This window comes from Guillardia theta, assembly GCF_000315625.1.
Source record: "Guillardia theta CCMP2712 unplaced genomic scaffold GUITHscaffold_217, whole genome shotgun sequence".
Classification (NCBI taxonomy): domain Eukaryota; class Cryptophyceae; order Pyrenomonadales; family Geminigeraceae; genus Guillardia; species Guillardia theta.
In genome coordinates, this window is record NW_005434459.1 from 54,607 (window position 1) to 71,105 (window position 16,499).

The 16,499-nt window shown below is 51.1% G+C and overlaps 5 protein-coding genes across 5 annotated transcripts; 1 reads left to right on the forward strand and 4 right to left on the reverse strand.

Annotated features, from left to right (window-relative positions):
- Positions 1–659: 659 nt before the first annotated feature.
- On the reverse strand, positions 660–2,805 carry GUITHDRAFT_57728 (hypothetical protein; the record flags this gene model as incomplete). The annotated part of the gene is made up of 3 exons (XM_005819560.1): positions 660–1,553; positions 1,850–2,096; positions 2,270–2,805. Coding segments are annotated over 3 exons (1,677 nt in total), but the record flags the coding sequence as incomplete, so codon positions are not given.
- An 882-nt stretch (positions 2,806–3,687) lies between these two features.
- GUITHDRAFT_156271 (hypothetical protein) lies at positions 3,688–5,891 on the reverse strand. The gene is made up of 5 exons (XM_005819561.1): positions 5,864–5,891; positions 5,111–5,466; positions 4,023–5,060; positions 3,867–3,974; positions 3,688–3,804 (listed from the first exon to the last, which is right to left on the reverse strand). The coding sequence occupies exons 1-5, from the start codon at positions 5,880–5,882 to the stop codon at positions 3,709–3,711; spliced, it is 1,617 nt and encodes a 538-aa protein (XP_005819618.1). The 5' UTR covers positions 5,883–5,891; the 3' UTR covers positions 3,688–3,708.
- Positions 5,892–6,646: 755 nt separating this feature from the next.
- GUITHDRAFT_148493 (hypothetical protein) lies at positions 6,647–7,780 on the reverse strand (the record flags this gene model as incomplete). The annotated part of the gene is made up of 6 exons (XM_005819562.1): positions 6,647–6,709; positions 6,769–6,801; positions 6,860–6,879; positions 6,947–7,016; positions 7,069–7,113; positions 7,208–7,780. The coding sequence occupies 6 exons, from the start codon at positions 7,778–7,780 to the stop codon at positions 6,647–6,649; spliced, it is 804 nt and encodes a 267-aa protein (XP_005819619.1).
- A 1,187-nt stretch (positions 7,781–8,967) lies between these two features.
- GUITHDRAFT_166660 (hypothetical protein) lies at positions 8,968–9,929 on the reverse strand (the record flags this gene model as incomplete). Its single annotated transcript, XM_005819563.1, has 6 exons — positions 8,968–9,115; positions 9,171–9,326; positions 9,381–9,518; positions 9,575–9,655; positions 9,716–9,868; positions 9,921–9,929. The coding sequence occupies 6 exons, from the start codon at positions 9,927–9,929 to the stop codon at positions 9,095–9,097; spliced, it is 558 nt and encodes a 185-aa protein (XP_005819620.1). The 3' UTR covers positions 8,968–9,094.
- Positions 9,930–13,655: 3,726 nt separating this feature from the next.
- GUITHDRAFT_121197 (hypothetical protein) lies at positions 13,656–15,901 on the forward strand (the record flags this gene model as incomplete). Its single annotated transcript, XM_005819564.1, has 11 exons — positions 13,656–13,772; positions 13,817–14,067; positions 14,118–14,196; positions 14,682–14,765; positions 14,817–15,073; positions 15,121–15,166; positions 15,275–15,323; positions 15,377–15,452; positions 15,497–15,549; positions 15,595–15,611; positions 15,872–15,901. 11 exons carry the CDS (start codon positions 13,656–13,658, stop codon positions 15,899–15,901), a joined length of 1,059 nt encoding a protein of 352 aa, XP_005819621.1.
- Between the last annotated feature and the right edge of the window lie 598 nt (positions 15,902–16,499).

A 16,499-nucleotide genomic window follows, 5' to 3' on the forward strand; every position in this document is an offset into this window, starting at 1 on the left:
ACTGCACCTTCACTTCCTGATTCACCTGAAGCTACCAACATGTGATGATCACGGTCGGCAGTGATGTAGTCATCCCTCTCCTTGATCCGATGTTTGGTCTCTACCACCGATATGCAGTGGACGTCCCTCTTGTGTTGTGTGTATATTAGCTGTTTCTCCTTGTCAAGGTTGTAGACGACGCACAGCTTGCCCGAGAAATAAACAATACAGCCTTTCTCAACGCAAAAAACATTCTTTCGACAATCAAAACCTCGATAACCATGAATAAAAGTGACAGACAGATCTTTGTCTTTCATCCATTCGTTCTCATTCACTTGCCCACTGTTGATCGTTGGAAGATCGTTGTTCGCTTCTTCGAAGTCAGTAATGCCTCTGGAAGGCAACACGTCTTCAGGATACATCTGACATTTTTCCATCAAACTTTGGAGCTCGGCGCCGAGAACACCCTTAGACACAGAAAGCTTTTCCTGATTGCTAGAATCCTGTTTTTGCGATCGAAGCAACTGGAATTGAGCCACGCAGAATTCTTCAGCCATCACAGCAACAACAGAATCTTTCTCTCTCAGCTCAAGGTGTGAGCTTCGACTTCCGGCACATCTAAGCATGTGAACTGAAGTCGAGTACGTGTCAAATACTTTCATGTCAGTGTTTTCTAAACTGGGATAAGATGACATGATGATCTTATTCGTGTTGCAACCAGCAAGAATTAGATCATCGAAGCTTCTGTCAACAGATGTGATGTGGTGGTCTTGAATCTCTCTGGAGTACAATCCTACCATGGGCCAGCCTATCGGGCAATGCTGTGTATCCCAGTCAGAATTTCTGACAGAAGTCTTGCTTCCAACGACTTTACATTGATCAACTTCAAGGAAAACCAGTTCGAAATTGGAAGTAGAAATCTGAAGAAAGCTCGAACATCTGCTCCAATCAATGTTCGTTACATGCCCCGAGACAACCAACTGCTTTCTTGTGCTGAAGACGTAATTTGAAAAATCTTGCTTAGAGTATATTTCAATCAGATTCTCGCTGTTCGCAACTGCCAATTTCAAGCCATCACTGCTGTATTTTACAACTCGTACGTCAGACGATCCGAGCTCTCTCAAAGTAAAAAGCTCTTGTAGACCGGAAGCTGAAAACCCAAAGATCTTGAGAATTCCATTGGTTAGGCCTGCACAGAGATGTTCATTTTCACCAGGGGAGATGTCAAGACAGCTAGCAGTATGCTGAATGTCAGCTGGGGCACCACCAATCCTGCACACGACATGTCGATTGATGATCCTCTTGGTCTCGAGGTCCCACAACCTCAAAGTCCCATCTGATCCACTTGTTGCGAATATTGGTCTTGAAGGATGGATACAGACGGCAATAGGCGTGTTAACATGTGCGGAGATGACGCATTCACAGTCCGCCATCACCGACCCTCCTTTGTGCAAGCTGACCTGCAAGTTGCATGTTAGCCGACCGAGAGGTTGTTTTCCATCAGAAGGATTCGCATGTTTCAGCATGCAAGTAAGGCAAGGGAAATACAAAGGCTGGTCCACATTAGAAGGCTTCTCACCTGATAAACTTCGTTCGAGTCGAGGCCAACAGTGATGGTGGCAAACAGGGATTCCTCTGAAAGGCGAACGACAAGTGAAGAGATGCTCACCGGCCTAGCGTGTAATCCTTTTGATCCTTCAGTATTCGTTGGAAAATGCACCTGAGGGCTTGCAGGAGAAGGCAATTTTTCCGTCTCTTGCTTCAAGTGAATCTTTTGCATCATTTCTCGGCAGTTGATGGACCCCACAAGAGTCAGAAATTCTCGCCCTGCACCTTTCTGTGCCAGCGAGAAAGTCCACAGGCGAACAACTCCATCTCTACTGCCACTGTAAATCAAATCCTCTCGGCATACCAACTGCATGATTGGCTTTGAGTGTGCTCCCGTCAAGTTGTGAATAACAGCTGAAGTTTTCCACAGGTAGATGCTTCCATCTTGCATGCCGCTGACCGCATGAGCCCGATCCAAGAACGCGACGCTGCATGCCGTCTGGAGGGTCCCAACATCTCCGACAACTCCATACCTGCTGGTCAACTCCTTTTCTGCAACCGTCCAGAACCTGTCAACACCAATTAATGTTGACATACCAGGCCATTGTAATTTCGACACGACAAGCTGATGACACATACATTTCGTCATGATGACAATCACTGACATTTATACAGACATGTCTGGCACATCGACTAAATATTCTATGTCCACCACTCTCTCCACCCTCAAGTCTCAGCTTACCTCACACAAGAGCCACCGACTGTCGCAAACATGGGAGGATCATTCTTGCTGATGAAGGGGTTGAACTTCAGCTCAAAGATCACACTTTTCCCGCTGCTTGCTTTGGCAACCAGAGCTCCTTCCTCCCACTTCCACACGAAGATGTCCCAGCTGCAATCAATGGCAACGACCATGTCGTCGCGAGGAGAAAACTGCGTAGAAACAAAGTAATACTTCTCGACGGATGAAACCTTTTCTCCAGTCACTTCTAGCGATCCGAGTTGCATCATGTTCTGAGAGTCCCATACAAAGATCTGATTTTTCTGTCCGACGCTGCATGAAACAACTCTGACCAATTGGTGGTCAATATTGAAGCAAGTTATTTTCTTCGAATGTTTCCGAAAGAACCTCTGTGTGCGTGTCTCCTTGTTGAGGACAACTACAACCGACGAAATGGCATAGATCAGTTCCCCAACAACGTTGATGTTCAGGTTCCCTTGCTGTTTCGCCTGGTTGCATCCATAGATGAACTCGAGCTGCAAGGAAGCAGTGGGAGCACCACGAGACGCCTCTCCAGGATCAACCCAGCCATCTGGGGCAAAGGCTTCTGCTTTCCAGGGGCTCGTGGAAGAGATGTATTCTTCCATTCCTCTGCGAAAATTCAACGTGATGTCCATCCCTCCTTTCCCTGGTGCTTTGATCGAGGGAGCTCCTCCCACATACGCACGAGATTGTAAGTTCCATGCTTTCTTCAACTCCCTGATGGCGTGGAGGATGGTGAGCCGAACGTCCAACCTTGCGATCTCGTAAGGATGGCTCTTTAACAAACTGCTTCCGGTGGAGGCATCGAGGCTCATCAACCGCTCTCCATTGACGCCAACATTGCGAAACAATGCTGGGATGTGCTTGGGGAGCTTCGGGGACCCACTCTCGGTTCGGAGGGAGAGCAACCAATCATGGACGTCTGCGGCGGACCAGCTGTAAACGTTCTTGTTGACGAGATGACTCATGGTCTTGAATGAGTGTCAACCTTCATCTGTCCCCGCGTCTCATCTCTCTCTTCAACCCTTCCTCTCTCATATTCGCCCTCCTTCTTCTCTCATATTCGCCCTCCTTCTTCTCTCATATTCGCCCTCCTTCCTCTCTCATATTCGCCCTCCTCCTTCTCTCATACTCGCCCTCCTCCCGCTCCTCTCGTTTCTCCCGCCATTTTCCCAACAACTCCCCGAAAACTTCGACTACCCAACCAAACTTGAAGCACTGAACTAAACGGGCCGGAGCGCCTCAGTGACCGGGGCCTTCTGGCAAGTTGCGGCCGGGCCGCCCGGGTCCGATCAGTGGGTGGGCCACCCGGACTGAGGCCAATGTGTTAGGCCACCGAGATAGGATTGAGTTACACTGACGGTGTCCGGTGTAAGTAATAGTCGATGATACATAATCGATGATACATTAGACTTTTATTAAGCCAAAGGCTTGAGATATTTGTCAACAGCCTGCTTCACGTCCTCAGCGCTCTTCACCTTCTTCTCCACCTGCCTCTGAATGCTCGCAGCCACCTGATTGGAACCTGTGTCAAACTCCAACACATCTTCAAAGAGTCTCCATGGTCAAGCCTCACCTTCTTTAGATCCTCCTGCACAGCACTGAGCTTCTCGGCCGCAACGACGGGGTTCACTGCATGTGAGCGACTCTCCTTGATGGAGCGGGAAGCTTTACTTGTTCCCCCCTGCTGCCATCAAGTCAATTTGAGCCCCTTAAGACTAGAGGGACCAACCTGAACAGCCTCCTCGTACTGAGCCTTGGCCGCCCCCAGGAGCTTGATCCTCGACTGTACGTCCTTGGTCTTGAGCGCGTCCCTCGCCACCTGGTCGGCTACCCGGATCTCGAATTCTTTCTTGCTCAACTTGGGAGCAGTAACTTGACTCTGCGTGGCAGCATGGCGCTGCTGAGGGTGGGTCGCTCTTGTCTTCTGATGGGAGGGAAGGCTCACAGGTTTACCGGAGACGAGCGACTCCACATCGTCCACGGCCATGTCCAGAGGATTCTTCGCATGATGCTCCTGATGCCTGACCTGCTTGGGAGCGGCATGAATGGAAGACTTCCTGGCTAGTCTGTGAGCTTTCCCCGCTTCCAATGCTGCGATCTTCGCCTCATCATTGTGGATCTCATGTTCCAACCTGTGAAACTTGTTGGCATCGGCGTTCTTCCTTGCCATCTGTGCCCTTCCCCTAGTAAAATGCAGAGCCGCAAGCAGCTGCTTCGACAACCCGCTGTTTCTGGTGCGCTTTGCAGAAGCGTCGCTCAGGAAATCCTCCTCTCCATAGGAATTTGCCGTGTTGATCGCCCGCGTGCCATCGCTGTCCCAGTCCATGTAGTGCAGTGGGCGGTACCGTGCCGAGCCCTCATCGCCGATGACATGATTCTTCTCGTCAGGGTACGCGTAACCCAGAAGCTGGTCATTCGCGTTCTCAGACCCGTGCTCCTCCACCCAATCGTACCCTGGGCTGAGCCCATGGAAAAATTCACCGTAGTGGTCCTGAGGACCGAAGCCATAGTGCTCACCAAAGTGTTTGCCGTAGCCGTTGGAATAGACTTCACGGTCGTCATGGTAGTGGACTGGAAAGTGATAGCCGTAGTACTGGTCGTCACACCAGGGATCGTCGATATACTCTCGTCTGTGGGTTCCAGTCTGCACCCAATCGAAGAACCATTTCCTGTCGAAACCATCGTTGTCTGTGGGGAGCGGGCGATACCTCTCGGGATCGTCGACATCATCACAGATGTACTGTTGCTTTCCTGTTCGAGGATCGATCTGTGGTGAGCAAGATTAGTGTCCAGTCGTTCGAACGCTCTTCAACATACCCAGTAGCCATCATCATAGTGGCGTTCGACCCAGTTCTCTCTTCGATGCTCGCCATATCCCAGATCATTGTATACGTGATGATTGCCGTTCCTGTCTCCAGACACGAATCCGAGCTTGTGAAACCTGCGCTTTCCCATGGGGTTGGATAGCATCTTGGCTTTCGCTAAATCCTGATCTGCCTTCATCAAGTCCTTGGCAACATCCGAAGAAGACTGAAGGACTGAAGGAACTCTGGATGACCAGGTGCTAATCATGAGAAGAGCCGCGATGGTCACAGCGGCCATGGATACGATAGCCGTGCGAACTACCAACATAGCTCCTCCCTTCCGATCCAAACGAGGAACCTTGGCTGATCCTGAAGCAACAAATGTCAGCTGCGTCCTCACACATGGTCTCTTCAGACTAGAGAAAGGCATTCGCCCCTCAAGCTATGTCAAGATTGATGGATATCGGACTGCTTCAATGAATGCCGCCAACTATGATATGATCTTTTCTGTTCTCAGACACCATTTCCCTCACGTCGTAATTCGATCTCTCTCGCTCAACATAGGCTGCCCCCCTCTCTGTACTAATCAATCATTCTTGCTTCCTTGTCTGTGTTGCTTCCCATTGCATCTCATTTCTTGATAATCACTTCCCTCTCCCCCCGTCCTCCTCCACATCAACTCTTGCTCTCTCTCCCTCTCTCCTTCATTTCAATGTCTGCCATCTCGTCCGCTTCCCCTCCTCCCCATCTTCATCCAACCACTTACCATATTTCAGGTCTGCCATGGCTCTTCGCGCAAATCCACAACCTGACCCCCTCTATGACCTTCTTTTGCTTCCCAAAGAAGGGGTAGGGGTGATCGATGATCAAGGTGAGTAAAGGTATCAGTTAAGTTTGGGGGACAGCAATCGGCACCATGAGGGTTAGTTCTCGCTGTCTTCTCTCTTCAGCCTCGGAGCTGGCGAGTGTGCGGCAGGGCCGCATCAATCAATGATGCGCGGCGGCGGCCCGGCCTGTGCCACACTGAGAAGTGCCAGGAAAGGCTGCCCGGGCCGCCGCGCGGACGCCTTGTGTTCGGAAGTTCACCGGCGGCGGCTACGGCGGCGACTCAGACTCGCCGCCGCCCGCCGAACGGGCAAGTTACCGGCGGCGGCCCAGTGCCGCCGCGCCCGGCCACAGTGCGCCGGCGCGCACCGACGGTCGTGAACCGGTCGGTGACTCGTCAGTCCGATCACGACTGGCCGCTGTGACACTGCGGCAGTCGGAGCCGGGGCCTCACCGTGGCACTGCGGCGGCCCTGTTGAACGGTTGAGGGCCGAACTTCCGACGGAAGTTCGGGTGACTATCGGATACTAGATTCAGAGGCTAAGGTGTTATTTTCAGTTTCAATGGCTCCATCATGATAACATATTTGCAAGCTGAAGGAAATTTGGCCCAGTGGCTTGCCTGAGCTGGCCGCGCCGTTAAACATGCCCCGCCGCATAACATGCCCGCAGAGCCAGAGGCATCCTGGCAGTTGAATACTATTGTGGCATACTTCACTTCGACTCTACATTCCGTCGGCTCCCTGGTCTTCGCTGTCGCTTTCAGCAACACCATATTGAGGTTCAAACTGCAAGGAACGCGTCACGAATGAGAACACAGGTGTTCAACCCATGAGTCATCACATACCTTTTGTAGGCTGAATAGCGCATGCGCTCTTGCCTTCAATCAAAGTCATCAGTATTTGCCCGATACTCTTCCGACGCAGAAAGTCAATCACCTCGCAAATCGCCAACTCTCCTGAAACAGCAGCGTCAGAGCCACAACTCCAAAAGCTCGTCGACTTCCCCGATGCACTTTAACTCACCTCGCTCAGTAAGTAGACTCTTGAGGATCTGCTGCAAGTCCAGCTGTATGCGCTTCACCACAGGGCACAACTATCAACCATCTCCATGTCAGTAGCTGCCGACATTCACTCTCTCGTTTCACCCTGGCAATCTCGTCCAACGACAACTTGGAAAGCTTTTGCTGGAACTGTAACAACGGTCTCTCTCAGTCTCATGTTACACCCGCTCTCTCTCTCCCCCTTTCTCTCGCTTCTCGCTCCTGCTCTACCTCTCACGCATACCTCCTGCATCCGAGCAAGCTCTATTTGTTTCTTGGTCCTGCGATTTCTCCTCGTTGTAGATTGCCCTTGCTCCACCACTGCGGTGAGAGCTGGTTTGACGTCTTGCATGGCTTTCTGGGGATGCGAGAGGATCTCTGCTTTGGCTTCAGAGACCTGTGGAGCTTGCTCCCGGGTGGGGATGACACTGGGTGGTTCGATCTTGATGTACTTTGTTCCAGGATGCTGTTCTTCAACACAGTGCTCCTCTAAAGGGTCGGGTTGCTGATGTTTCCTTTTCAAAGACTCTAGCCCGAGGCTTGCTGAGTCGTTTGCCGAGGGTCGTATGGGAGTTGGTCTTGCAATTGCAAGGAGATCTCGTGCCGGTGCTGCGACCAAGGTGGTGGGTGGCTGCTGAAACATGTAGGTGCTGCCCAGCGCGTTCATCAGGTATCTTGCGAGCGAGTCGTCAAGAGGGCGAGGGAGGGAGGAAGAGGAATCGCTAGACTGGTGCAACAGGGAGGAGAGGAGGTTGTCTGAGAGGGAGGAAGAGGCGTTCTCCGGCATCATCCGCGCCGATCGATTGGGCAGGGACATGAAGAAATGGGGGAAATTGTCGGGAGTGGCTGTTTGAAGGGGTGGGGTAAAGATATTAGAAATAAAGTACCGGTAGTTTTCTGCTGAAATGCAGGGGTACTGATTTCTATGGGCTGTCGCTTTTAGCGGGATATGGTAGGTCCTGGCTTTTTTTGTCTAGTAGGGGTTCTTTGTGATATGAGTACAAGACAACCGGTGTTTCTCCACGACAAAATAAGGATAAAGAAGGGTGGGGGTGATATGAAACTAGCACCCTACCCAGTGATTTGGACCCTGCATTTTATCGATAAAACATGGATAATTTTTTTTACGATCGAATTGTGTGGGGAAGAGGAGGGTAGGGTGGGTGGGTGCATGGATTGGCGATCAAAAGATGCGAGGAGGTTTATTTTAAAAATTGACCGGCACAGTTCGAACACGTTCAAAAAGTCAGATTTTGTTGATAAAATTCCATCGCCTCCATAATATGCATGCTATAGATTTGATTTTACTGAGAGATATTTCAGTGTATATGTCAAAACGATTCCATTCAATTTCAAATGAAATACAACCATCAATCTCAAGAACACCTGAACTTCGGAAACGAGCTTTTTACTTTACTCAAAGTTAAGTTAAAGATCATCAGTACGAGGACAATCGGTCACTGTGAGCCTGACCAGTGAGGAGAGTTGAGACGGTGCGGCCGCTGGCGGCCCGGCCCGGCCGGCCCGGCACCGGCACCGGCCGCGACAGGCCACGGCTCCCGAGTCTCGGACAGGAGACAGCTCGGCACGGTCCTCAGCCAGGCCCAATCAGCCGGGTCCTCCGCCGGGCGCGGCGGCGCAACAGTCTTACCGTACTGGCACTGAGCCCGGCATCCGATGTCACGTGATCGGCCGCCAGGACGCGCAGCGGGATGACTCAGTACGCCGGTCGGTGAGTCAGTCTGGCACGGCGAGGCCCGGCCCGTTGTGACTCAGTCAAGTCAAAGCCGCCGCTCAGAGGGCCGCCCGGCGGCACTCCGAGGCTCCGGCCCCACTGGGCCGCAGTGCGCCACCTGAGCCTGTGAGTGCGGCACCCGGCGCCGCCACCGTGCCGGACGGCGGGTGTACGTGACTCTTGAAGTTTAAACTCAGCATCGGACTCGTTAGGGAATGATTGAAAGAGCGGCGAAAAGCGAAATGATGAGTTTGTATGTATTCATTCAAAGATTTCAGTGTTTTACATGATGTGCGTGGTATGTTTTACAAATGTGAGCCTTGACGAATAATTGATTGATTGCCTGGGAGGAGACTGTGTGCTGAACCGTGAAGGTGAGGAAAGAATTGAGATGTCTTAGAACCATTTCTCATCAGCCTATTGCCAAGTACCAGGTTAGACTTGCCCATTGATCAGGAGAAGCCGCACGTACCGTGGAGTTTGAGATGAGGAAAGCGATGTTCATTCTAATGCTGCATGAGTCCACCTCTCGTCGCAGGCCGTAGGACTTCTCAGGGATGACGGATGAATTCTCTTTCTCGTATCTGTTTGAGATGTTTTGAAGCTGATTTCCGCTGTAATACAGAATCTGACACAGAGTTTCAGACTCCCATCAAACCGAGCGCTGGGCATATCATCATACCTCGTTCGCTCCACCCCATACAAGTTGTTGGGCGTCTAAGAGGGTAGGAGAGCTCGAAGAAGTCGGCGACAGGTTGATATTGCTATAATCGTGCGCTGATTCCACAACAGCGATGAACTCTTTCATGTTATGCCGGACCTAAGGTTCGGACAGTGTAAGTAGCCGCCTCTGAGGTGTAGTCTACTTCGCCTCACCTTGCGGTTTCTGCGGATGAAAGGAATGTCCCATCCAGCATCCCTCAGCCTCACGATCTTCTGTTCGCATGCTCTGAAGTCCTGGCCGAAGACAAGTCAGCAAAGCGGCCAGAAACTGAAGCGCCAAGTTTTCGCCCTCACCTGCTTCAATGAGCCATTCTTGTTCGCTTCTCTGACTAGGTCGCGGAGTACAGCACCTGTTGCTGCTCCTTGTTTCCAGATTTCGACAAGAAGCTTGGTTTCCGCATCGGTCCATTTGGTTCCTCGGGTGGAGACTTTATCATTTAGCCTGGGCTGTGAGTGTTCGAGGTAAGCAACAAAACTGCAAGATAAATCGCAAGCAGACCTGCATCATTGCTGTTGCTGATTAGGAGGGTTCGATACTTGCTTCTGATATGCAGCAAATTCACAGGATCCGGGCAGAAAATCTAGGTTGGAACAGAGCAATTGATGCCAGTGTGCTTCGTGAATGAAGGCCACGAAACGAATCCGAAGATCTTCGTTTGTGAAAGAAAGCCTGAAGTCTAGAAGAGAGAGAAGATCAGGAGATCTAAGACTAGAAGCTTGGAGATCGAATCGACTTTAGTGTCGATATGATTCCACTGAGCTGGACGCCGAATGCAGGATTCCGATGTGGGATACAAGTTTGTGGATTCGAGAGAAGGAAGAGGGATCGTATGTGTGCAGGAGGGGCAGGTAGGTGTCAAAGGCACTTGGAGAGGAAGAGGAGGGAGGCGATCTAGGAACTGGCCTGATCAAGACGGGGGTTGAGATTGGGCAAGGGAGGGGGGGGCAGCGCTAAAGATCTAGAACAAGCCCGTGTGCATAGTAGCGTGTTCGTAAGCAGAAGGAGTTGTGGGGTGGGGTGATCTTGTGGGGGAGTGGGTACTCCAGGGGAAGAGTTTATCCCTGAGGGGTACGGGTCCTGGCACATCGGTAGGTAGGGTAAAAAGTCGATGCATTAGGGTACCACTTTGTAGAGAGTGGGTGGGGGTGTATTTGGGTTGTGACTGAGCTTGTGTGGCTATCTGAACGTCCAGGGTAGGCATATGGTGGAAAATATATTGAGAAAGAAAATAGAAAAGTTTCTTCCTGGAGCCAAAGGAGACTGACCAGTTACACAGCTAAACAGCGAAATGAAAAGATTGAAGAACATGGGTGGTATCAAGAATCTCTTGCATGGTGGGGTAGGTCATCTTTACGAGCATGGTGGTAATGATAGGGCCATAAGACTTGTAGGGTGGGTGGAGTATTTTACTGTGGTCTGTGTAGGGTAGTCAGGTGTAGGGAATCGAGGGTGGGGTGGCATCTCCATTCGTTGTGGTTTTGAGACTTGGTTGAGAAAACGGGGGAGGATCAGAGGGGTAGGGGTCCTGGTGTTTTTTGTGAAGTGTGGGAGAATACACACCAAATAGTAGGGTAGGGTCCTGTCATGCGGCTCCACGTATCGAGCTTATATTCAGTTTGAGGGGGTAGGGGTTAAAAGCAGGTGGGTTGGGTCTAGAAATCTAACAAAAGTTATGAATTTATGCGTTGAAAAAATTCAAATTAAAGAACATAATTCGAAAAATATTTCAAAGATGGAAAGGGCGCTAGTATCTTTGTTGAATTGGTAGGGTCGTTGTCAATACTATATAAATGGGGGCGAAAGATTCTCCTGGGGGTAGGTGGGATGTCCAAAATGGTAGCTTGGAGGTAGGGTGAAATAGGTTGAAAGTTGGGTGGGGGTATGTGGCACGGCTCCTGTACATTGATGATTTTGTAGGGTGGGTACTGACCCCTACCCACCTTGTGTTGACTAGGACCCCAGTGAGAAAATCTTCAGGACACTTATGGATTGATGGAAGGGTGGGTGCATATTTGAGGGGGTACCAAGGGTCTTTTGACTATTGCATTTTGGAAGTTATCACCCGTGGGTGGTAGAGCTCGATCTCTTTTTGAGGGTGAGGCACAAGAAGTTAGGGTGCACTCAGACCACCCGTGTCAATTAGTGGGGTGGTATGACTCACAAGGTGGGTGGTCAAGAGTTTGTGTGATTCTCAGTCTGTTCTCCCGCCCCAAGTAATTTTACTAATACTTTTATGAATCAATCAGTACCCCCACCTACTTAATCGTTATAGTACCCGTCCGATGGATTTACCACCCCTCCGAATTTACTCTGTGACCAGGAATAAGACTCTTTGATCTGTACCCCACCCATACTATATACTTCCTCCTCAAAAGTACGGGTCCTGAAAGATGTTCTTTGTACACTCCCTCTGTCACGCCTTGCCATGGAGAGGTACCTGGATCATGACCCCACCTTCGTCATTTACCACCCCCTTCAGGACCAGGGAACCCCCTGGGATCCACTTTTTCTTCGTCCGATTCCGTGCACTTCCACCCACTACATATGTACCCGTACTATACCTTGACTTTGACTGGGTGGGGTACTTCGATAAACAATTGTGACAGTCTGGGAATACGTATCGAATGATCACAGGTCCCCTACCCCCTGATTTGATCTAAATTATCACCCTACCCCCCATGAAAGAGGTTCTAAGATCATTTGCTGCGCCTTCCCATCACTATACTCATATCACTTATTGCTTTTCCCGAAAGAATGCTGCTCTACTGTACAATCTTTCCGAGAAATGATCACCCACCCTAGAAATTCTATGAAGTACCCCACCCTATGCACCTTTTGCTTGTTTACACACCGTTTCGTCACCCTGCCAACTCACAGTCATCTCCATCGTCCCCACCACCCTGAGGTCAAATCGTACAAACCCACCCTGTGTTCTCCCCTTCTAAGTACGGGTGGGGTGCTCCTTACTTTTACAACTCGTGGTTCTTTTTTCCTTTCTTTTTTTTTTAGCACGTAAAGCGTTTAGAGGGGATCTGGGGTCAACCACCCCACCGGGTAGCAGCCGCAGGAATTTTGTAAAAGTACCGGGTGCTCTGTACCAAGAGGGAGCCTCAGCCTGGGCCACCCCTTTCGTGCCTGACATCCCTCCCAAGGTCCGAAGGGTGGGTCAGCAGACACGTATAGTTCAACCAGGCTTTAACTTAACTTTGAGTAAAGTTGGCTGAGCTGGTACTATGATTTAACTTAAACTTTGAGTCTCCCGGCCCGGCCCGGCTTGACTCCGACCCCGCGCCCCGCCGCGCCCCCCGGCGCTCAAGCCGTGACTACCAACGGTCCTCGTTATTGACTTTACTCAAAGTTAAGTGAAAAATCAGTACGATATCACGTAGAAAGCGAACTTTACTCAAAGCTAATTAAAAATCAGTACGAGGACAATCAGGAGAGTCGATGGCCCGGCCTGTGCCGCGGTCGGACCGGGTAACGGCGAGTCTGCTGATCGGATCATCATGTGATCGCCACCGTAGCCGCCGGTGAACACGTCCGGGCAGCCTCCTTTCATTGAGAAGGCAAGTTCAACAGGACCAATCTACCGGCGTGCCAACTTTATGTGCCCGATGTGCTGCTCTTGGACACCTTCTAAAGATTGGAATACATTGTCTGTCTGCAATACATGCGTAGATATGTATGTTGTATGGAGGTGCTCTATGTGTGATGATGTGTTTGAGCACCGCGACGCAATAGCAATCACAGATTATTGCCATGGACGCTTTATAAAGGTGCCATACTGCAAGAGATGTGATGAAGAGGAGCTCATGCTGGTATTGTGGAGAGATATACAATCCGTGTAATGGATATGATAAGGACTATTCCTCAAATGGTTGAACGTCTGCAGACGATTGGAGAGATTAGGCTACAAGAATCCAGGGGGTACATTTTACTAACTGTGCACCCTTATATTTTTTGATCAATGATTGGATTTTCATTCAGTTTACAAATCTCTAATACACTCTCCACAATCTAGCCTTCTTCTCTTGGGGCTACATTCTTCATCTTGTGTCTTGCAGTCCTTGCAATTAAACCTTCGGTTTTTGTGTATGCATATAGAGCCACCACCACATTCTTTGCATACGCTTCTTACTGTATCATGCTCACATATAGAACCGACTCCACACTCCTTGCAATAGCTTCTTACTAAAACAGACTAAAACAGACTAACAGACTCTGTTGCAAGGAATGTGGTGGTACTACGGCAGCTCGAGGAGCGTTCAACAGGACCTGAGCTCAACCGCAGACGCGTGGGTGGTGTTGTGCGGACAGAACTACCAATACCGGAAGTTTTATCTCAATGGCGTAGAGTATGACCGATCAGCGCGAGCCTGCCAGACAGTCTGCAGCTTGTCATCAACGACATCAGCTGGCAGCTTGGCAGCGGTTACGTGATGGCATCAGATTGGGCGTTGAGCGAGTTGGCAATCTGGCGAGGAGCGCTGCGAGCAGAAGAGATACGAGCTGTGTCGGAGCACTCAGGCTTGATGCAGAAGCTGTCAGCCGGCAGCAGCGCCGTCTACAACGAGCCCCTCAACGTGTCGTGTGACAACTTTGACGTCGCAAACAACACCATTGCTCCTGCTGCTGCTCTAGGACGGTACCTCTACGCATTTCAACTGCTCCGACGCTAGTCTGGGCGGCCCCCAGGGATCCTGCGACTCGTCAGTGGGCCCCGCAAACGCCTCCGTCGCCTTCGTGCAGCTCCTCCATCAGCGCACTTGCACTGGTTTGCAAGTGCGCTCAGTCCGAACGGCTGCCGCGGCCAACCATCTCAGATGGTCTTTACTAACGGTAAATCTTGCAGTAGGCCATGATGTTGCTCAACTCATTCTCTCTTCACTGTCTTCAGCATCATCTTCATCTTTTTTTTACTTCATCATGGTGTTTGCCACGGTCGCCTTCACTCAGCCGTCACGGTTAAAATGATGATCGCCGGGCCGCCGGTCGCGGTTCGGCCTCACTGTCAGTGACCGAGGTCCGGGCCCCGGTCAGGCTCTCAGTGTTGATTGTCCTCGTACTGATTTTAAGTTAACTGCCGATGTGGCCAATCGCTTCACAATCGGATCAGTGTTTGTAGTATGGCGAGAGCAGTGGAGGAGGAAGAGATGGTGGGATGAGATGAGATGAGATGAGATGAGATGAGATGAGATGAGATGAGATGAGATGAGATGAGATGAGATGAGATGAGATGAAAGGAGAAGTCTTTCTCAGATGCGATTGTTGTTAAGCTTCGTCTGGATTCAAAACTACTTGCTCTTGACGATTCTTGAAGACCCCTCCTCGTTGACAGCATCGGTGAGTACGGTGCGATGACTCTGAAGTTGTCGTGGTAAGTTTCATGCTCAGTCTCTGAAGGATGGAGCGCTGCTGGTGTCGACGAGCCTGCTCGCAAGGATCAGAGGGGGAGGGGAGTCAGAGTCAGAAAGTCCAACCCAGATCAAAGACGATGACGGATCTGGTCTGAAGCGGATCAAGATGGCTAACTTTCAACTGAGGAAGAGGAAGAAGCTGATGATAGAAGAGGAGAAGGCTGTTGTAGACATGGACCTCAGACGCTATCAAGCCATCAAGAGCTTGTTCCCTTCGTTCCCTGATCGCACGAGGTATGACTCCTCCTTCCTCCTGCCACTGGAATGATTCTAAATCTCAGCCGATTTGGTGAACTTCGCGTTCCTGATCATGTCGAATGCATCAAGGTAGATCATGTGCTGATGAAGGAGGAGGGGGAGGCAGGGAGAAGCTAATGCTTGAGCCTTGTCTTTTGCTTCTTCTCTCTCTCACATCGTTTCTTTCCTCTCCGACAGCAAGCGTTGCTCAGGCTGAAAGATGGACAGGAGTTGTACGTGCGCAATGGTAGGAGAGAGCCGATCTTGGTGTCCTGTGAACTGAACCTGTCCTCGTTTCAGGTGAGCACACGTGGGATGGCGATGTGAATGTCACTGGGAAGACGATATTTGTAAGGGGCGAGCAGGGAGCTAGGCTGTAAGTCTGCTTGCTGCTGCTCCGTCGTCCTCACACAGAAGCAGGATGGGGCAGTGGGAGAACAGGAAGGAGCTGAGGTGCTTGGAGGAGCCCAACTGTGAGTGAAGAGCGATTTAGTTCTCAACTTGATGCTTTCTTGCAGTCTGCATCGGCTTATCGGTGAGGAGCGGAGGACAGGGGACGGGGGGAGGAGGGGAGGACAGGGGACGGAGGGGGGAAGGGGAAGAGGGAGGACGGAGCGGGGGGGGAAGGAGGAGGGAGGAGGAAGGAGGGAGGGATTGAGGAGGGAGGAGGGGAGGAGGGAGAGAGGCTGAGATTGAGGGGAGGGGTCGAGCAAGGGCGTCCTCCTTGCGGTGGAGCTCATCCATGGTAGCCTTGTACGTGCCTCTTGTGTGGCTCTTGACCTTGAAGCCTTCCAGACACGATGGGAGACTTCGATGCTTGCTTGAAGGTTCTCCACATGAATACCCCCGTCCTCTTGTCTCCCCTTCCGCTTCCGCTTCCACTCCTCACTCCTGTTTGCTGACTCTGCATATTCTTCCGTCTCACTCTGTTCTGCTCTCCTTTCAACTCTCACTCTCCCCCTTGTATTGTCAACTCCTTCCTCCTTCCTTCACTCTACCTTGGCTCTCTCCCTCCCTCCTCCTGCAGGTACTAGGAGGGCCGTGGCTCTTGCATCATTGCAAAATTCTCTCCTCGCACGCAATGTCCCTGCTCTGCTGCCAGTAAGAAATCGAAACTCCCTCCCTAACACTCCTGCTCCTCCTCCCTTGTCGCTTTCCCCCCTGTTCCTGCTCCTGCTCCTGCTCCTGCTCCTGCTCCTGCTCCTGCTCCTGCTCCTGCTCCTGCTCCTGCTCCTGCTCCTGCTCCTGCTCCTGCTCCTCCATTGCTCAGCCCTATTTGCCTGCAGGCAAGCGGACGTTCTCTTGCGCAGAAGCTCTCTCGGGGGGTTGAGCCCTGCCGTAGAAGTCAGCGATCAGGTCTACGGCAGGTGCTCATCTGTTTCTGAAGACCGCCAACCTCCATACCAAGTTTCTCTCCTGCATC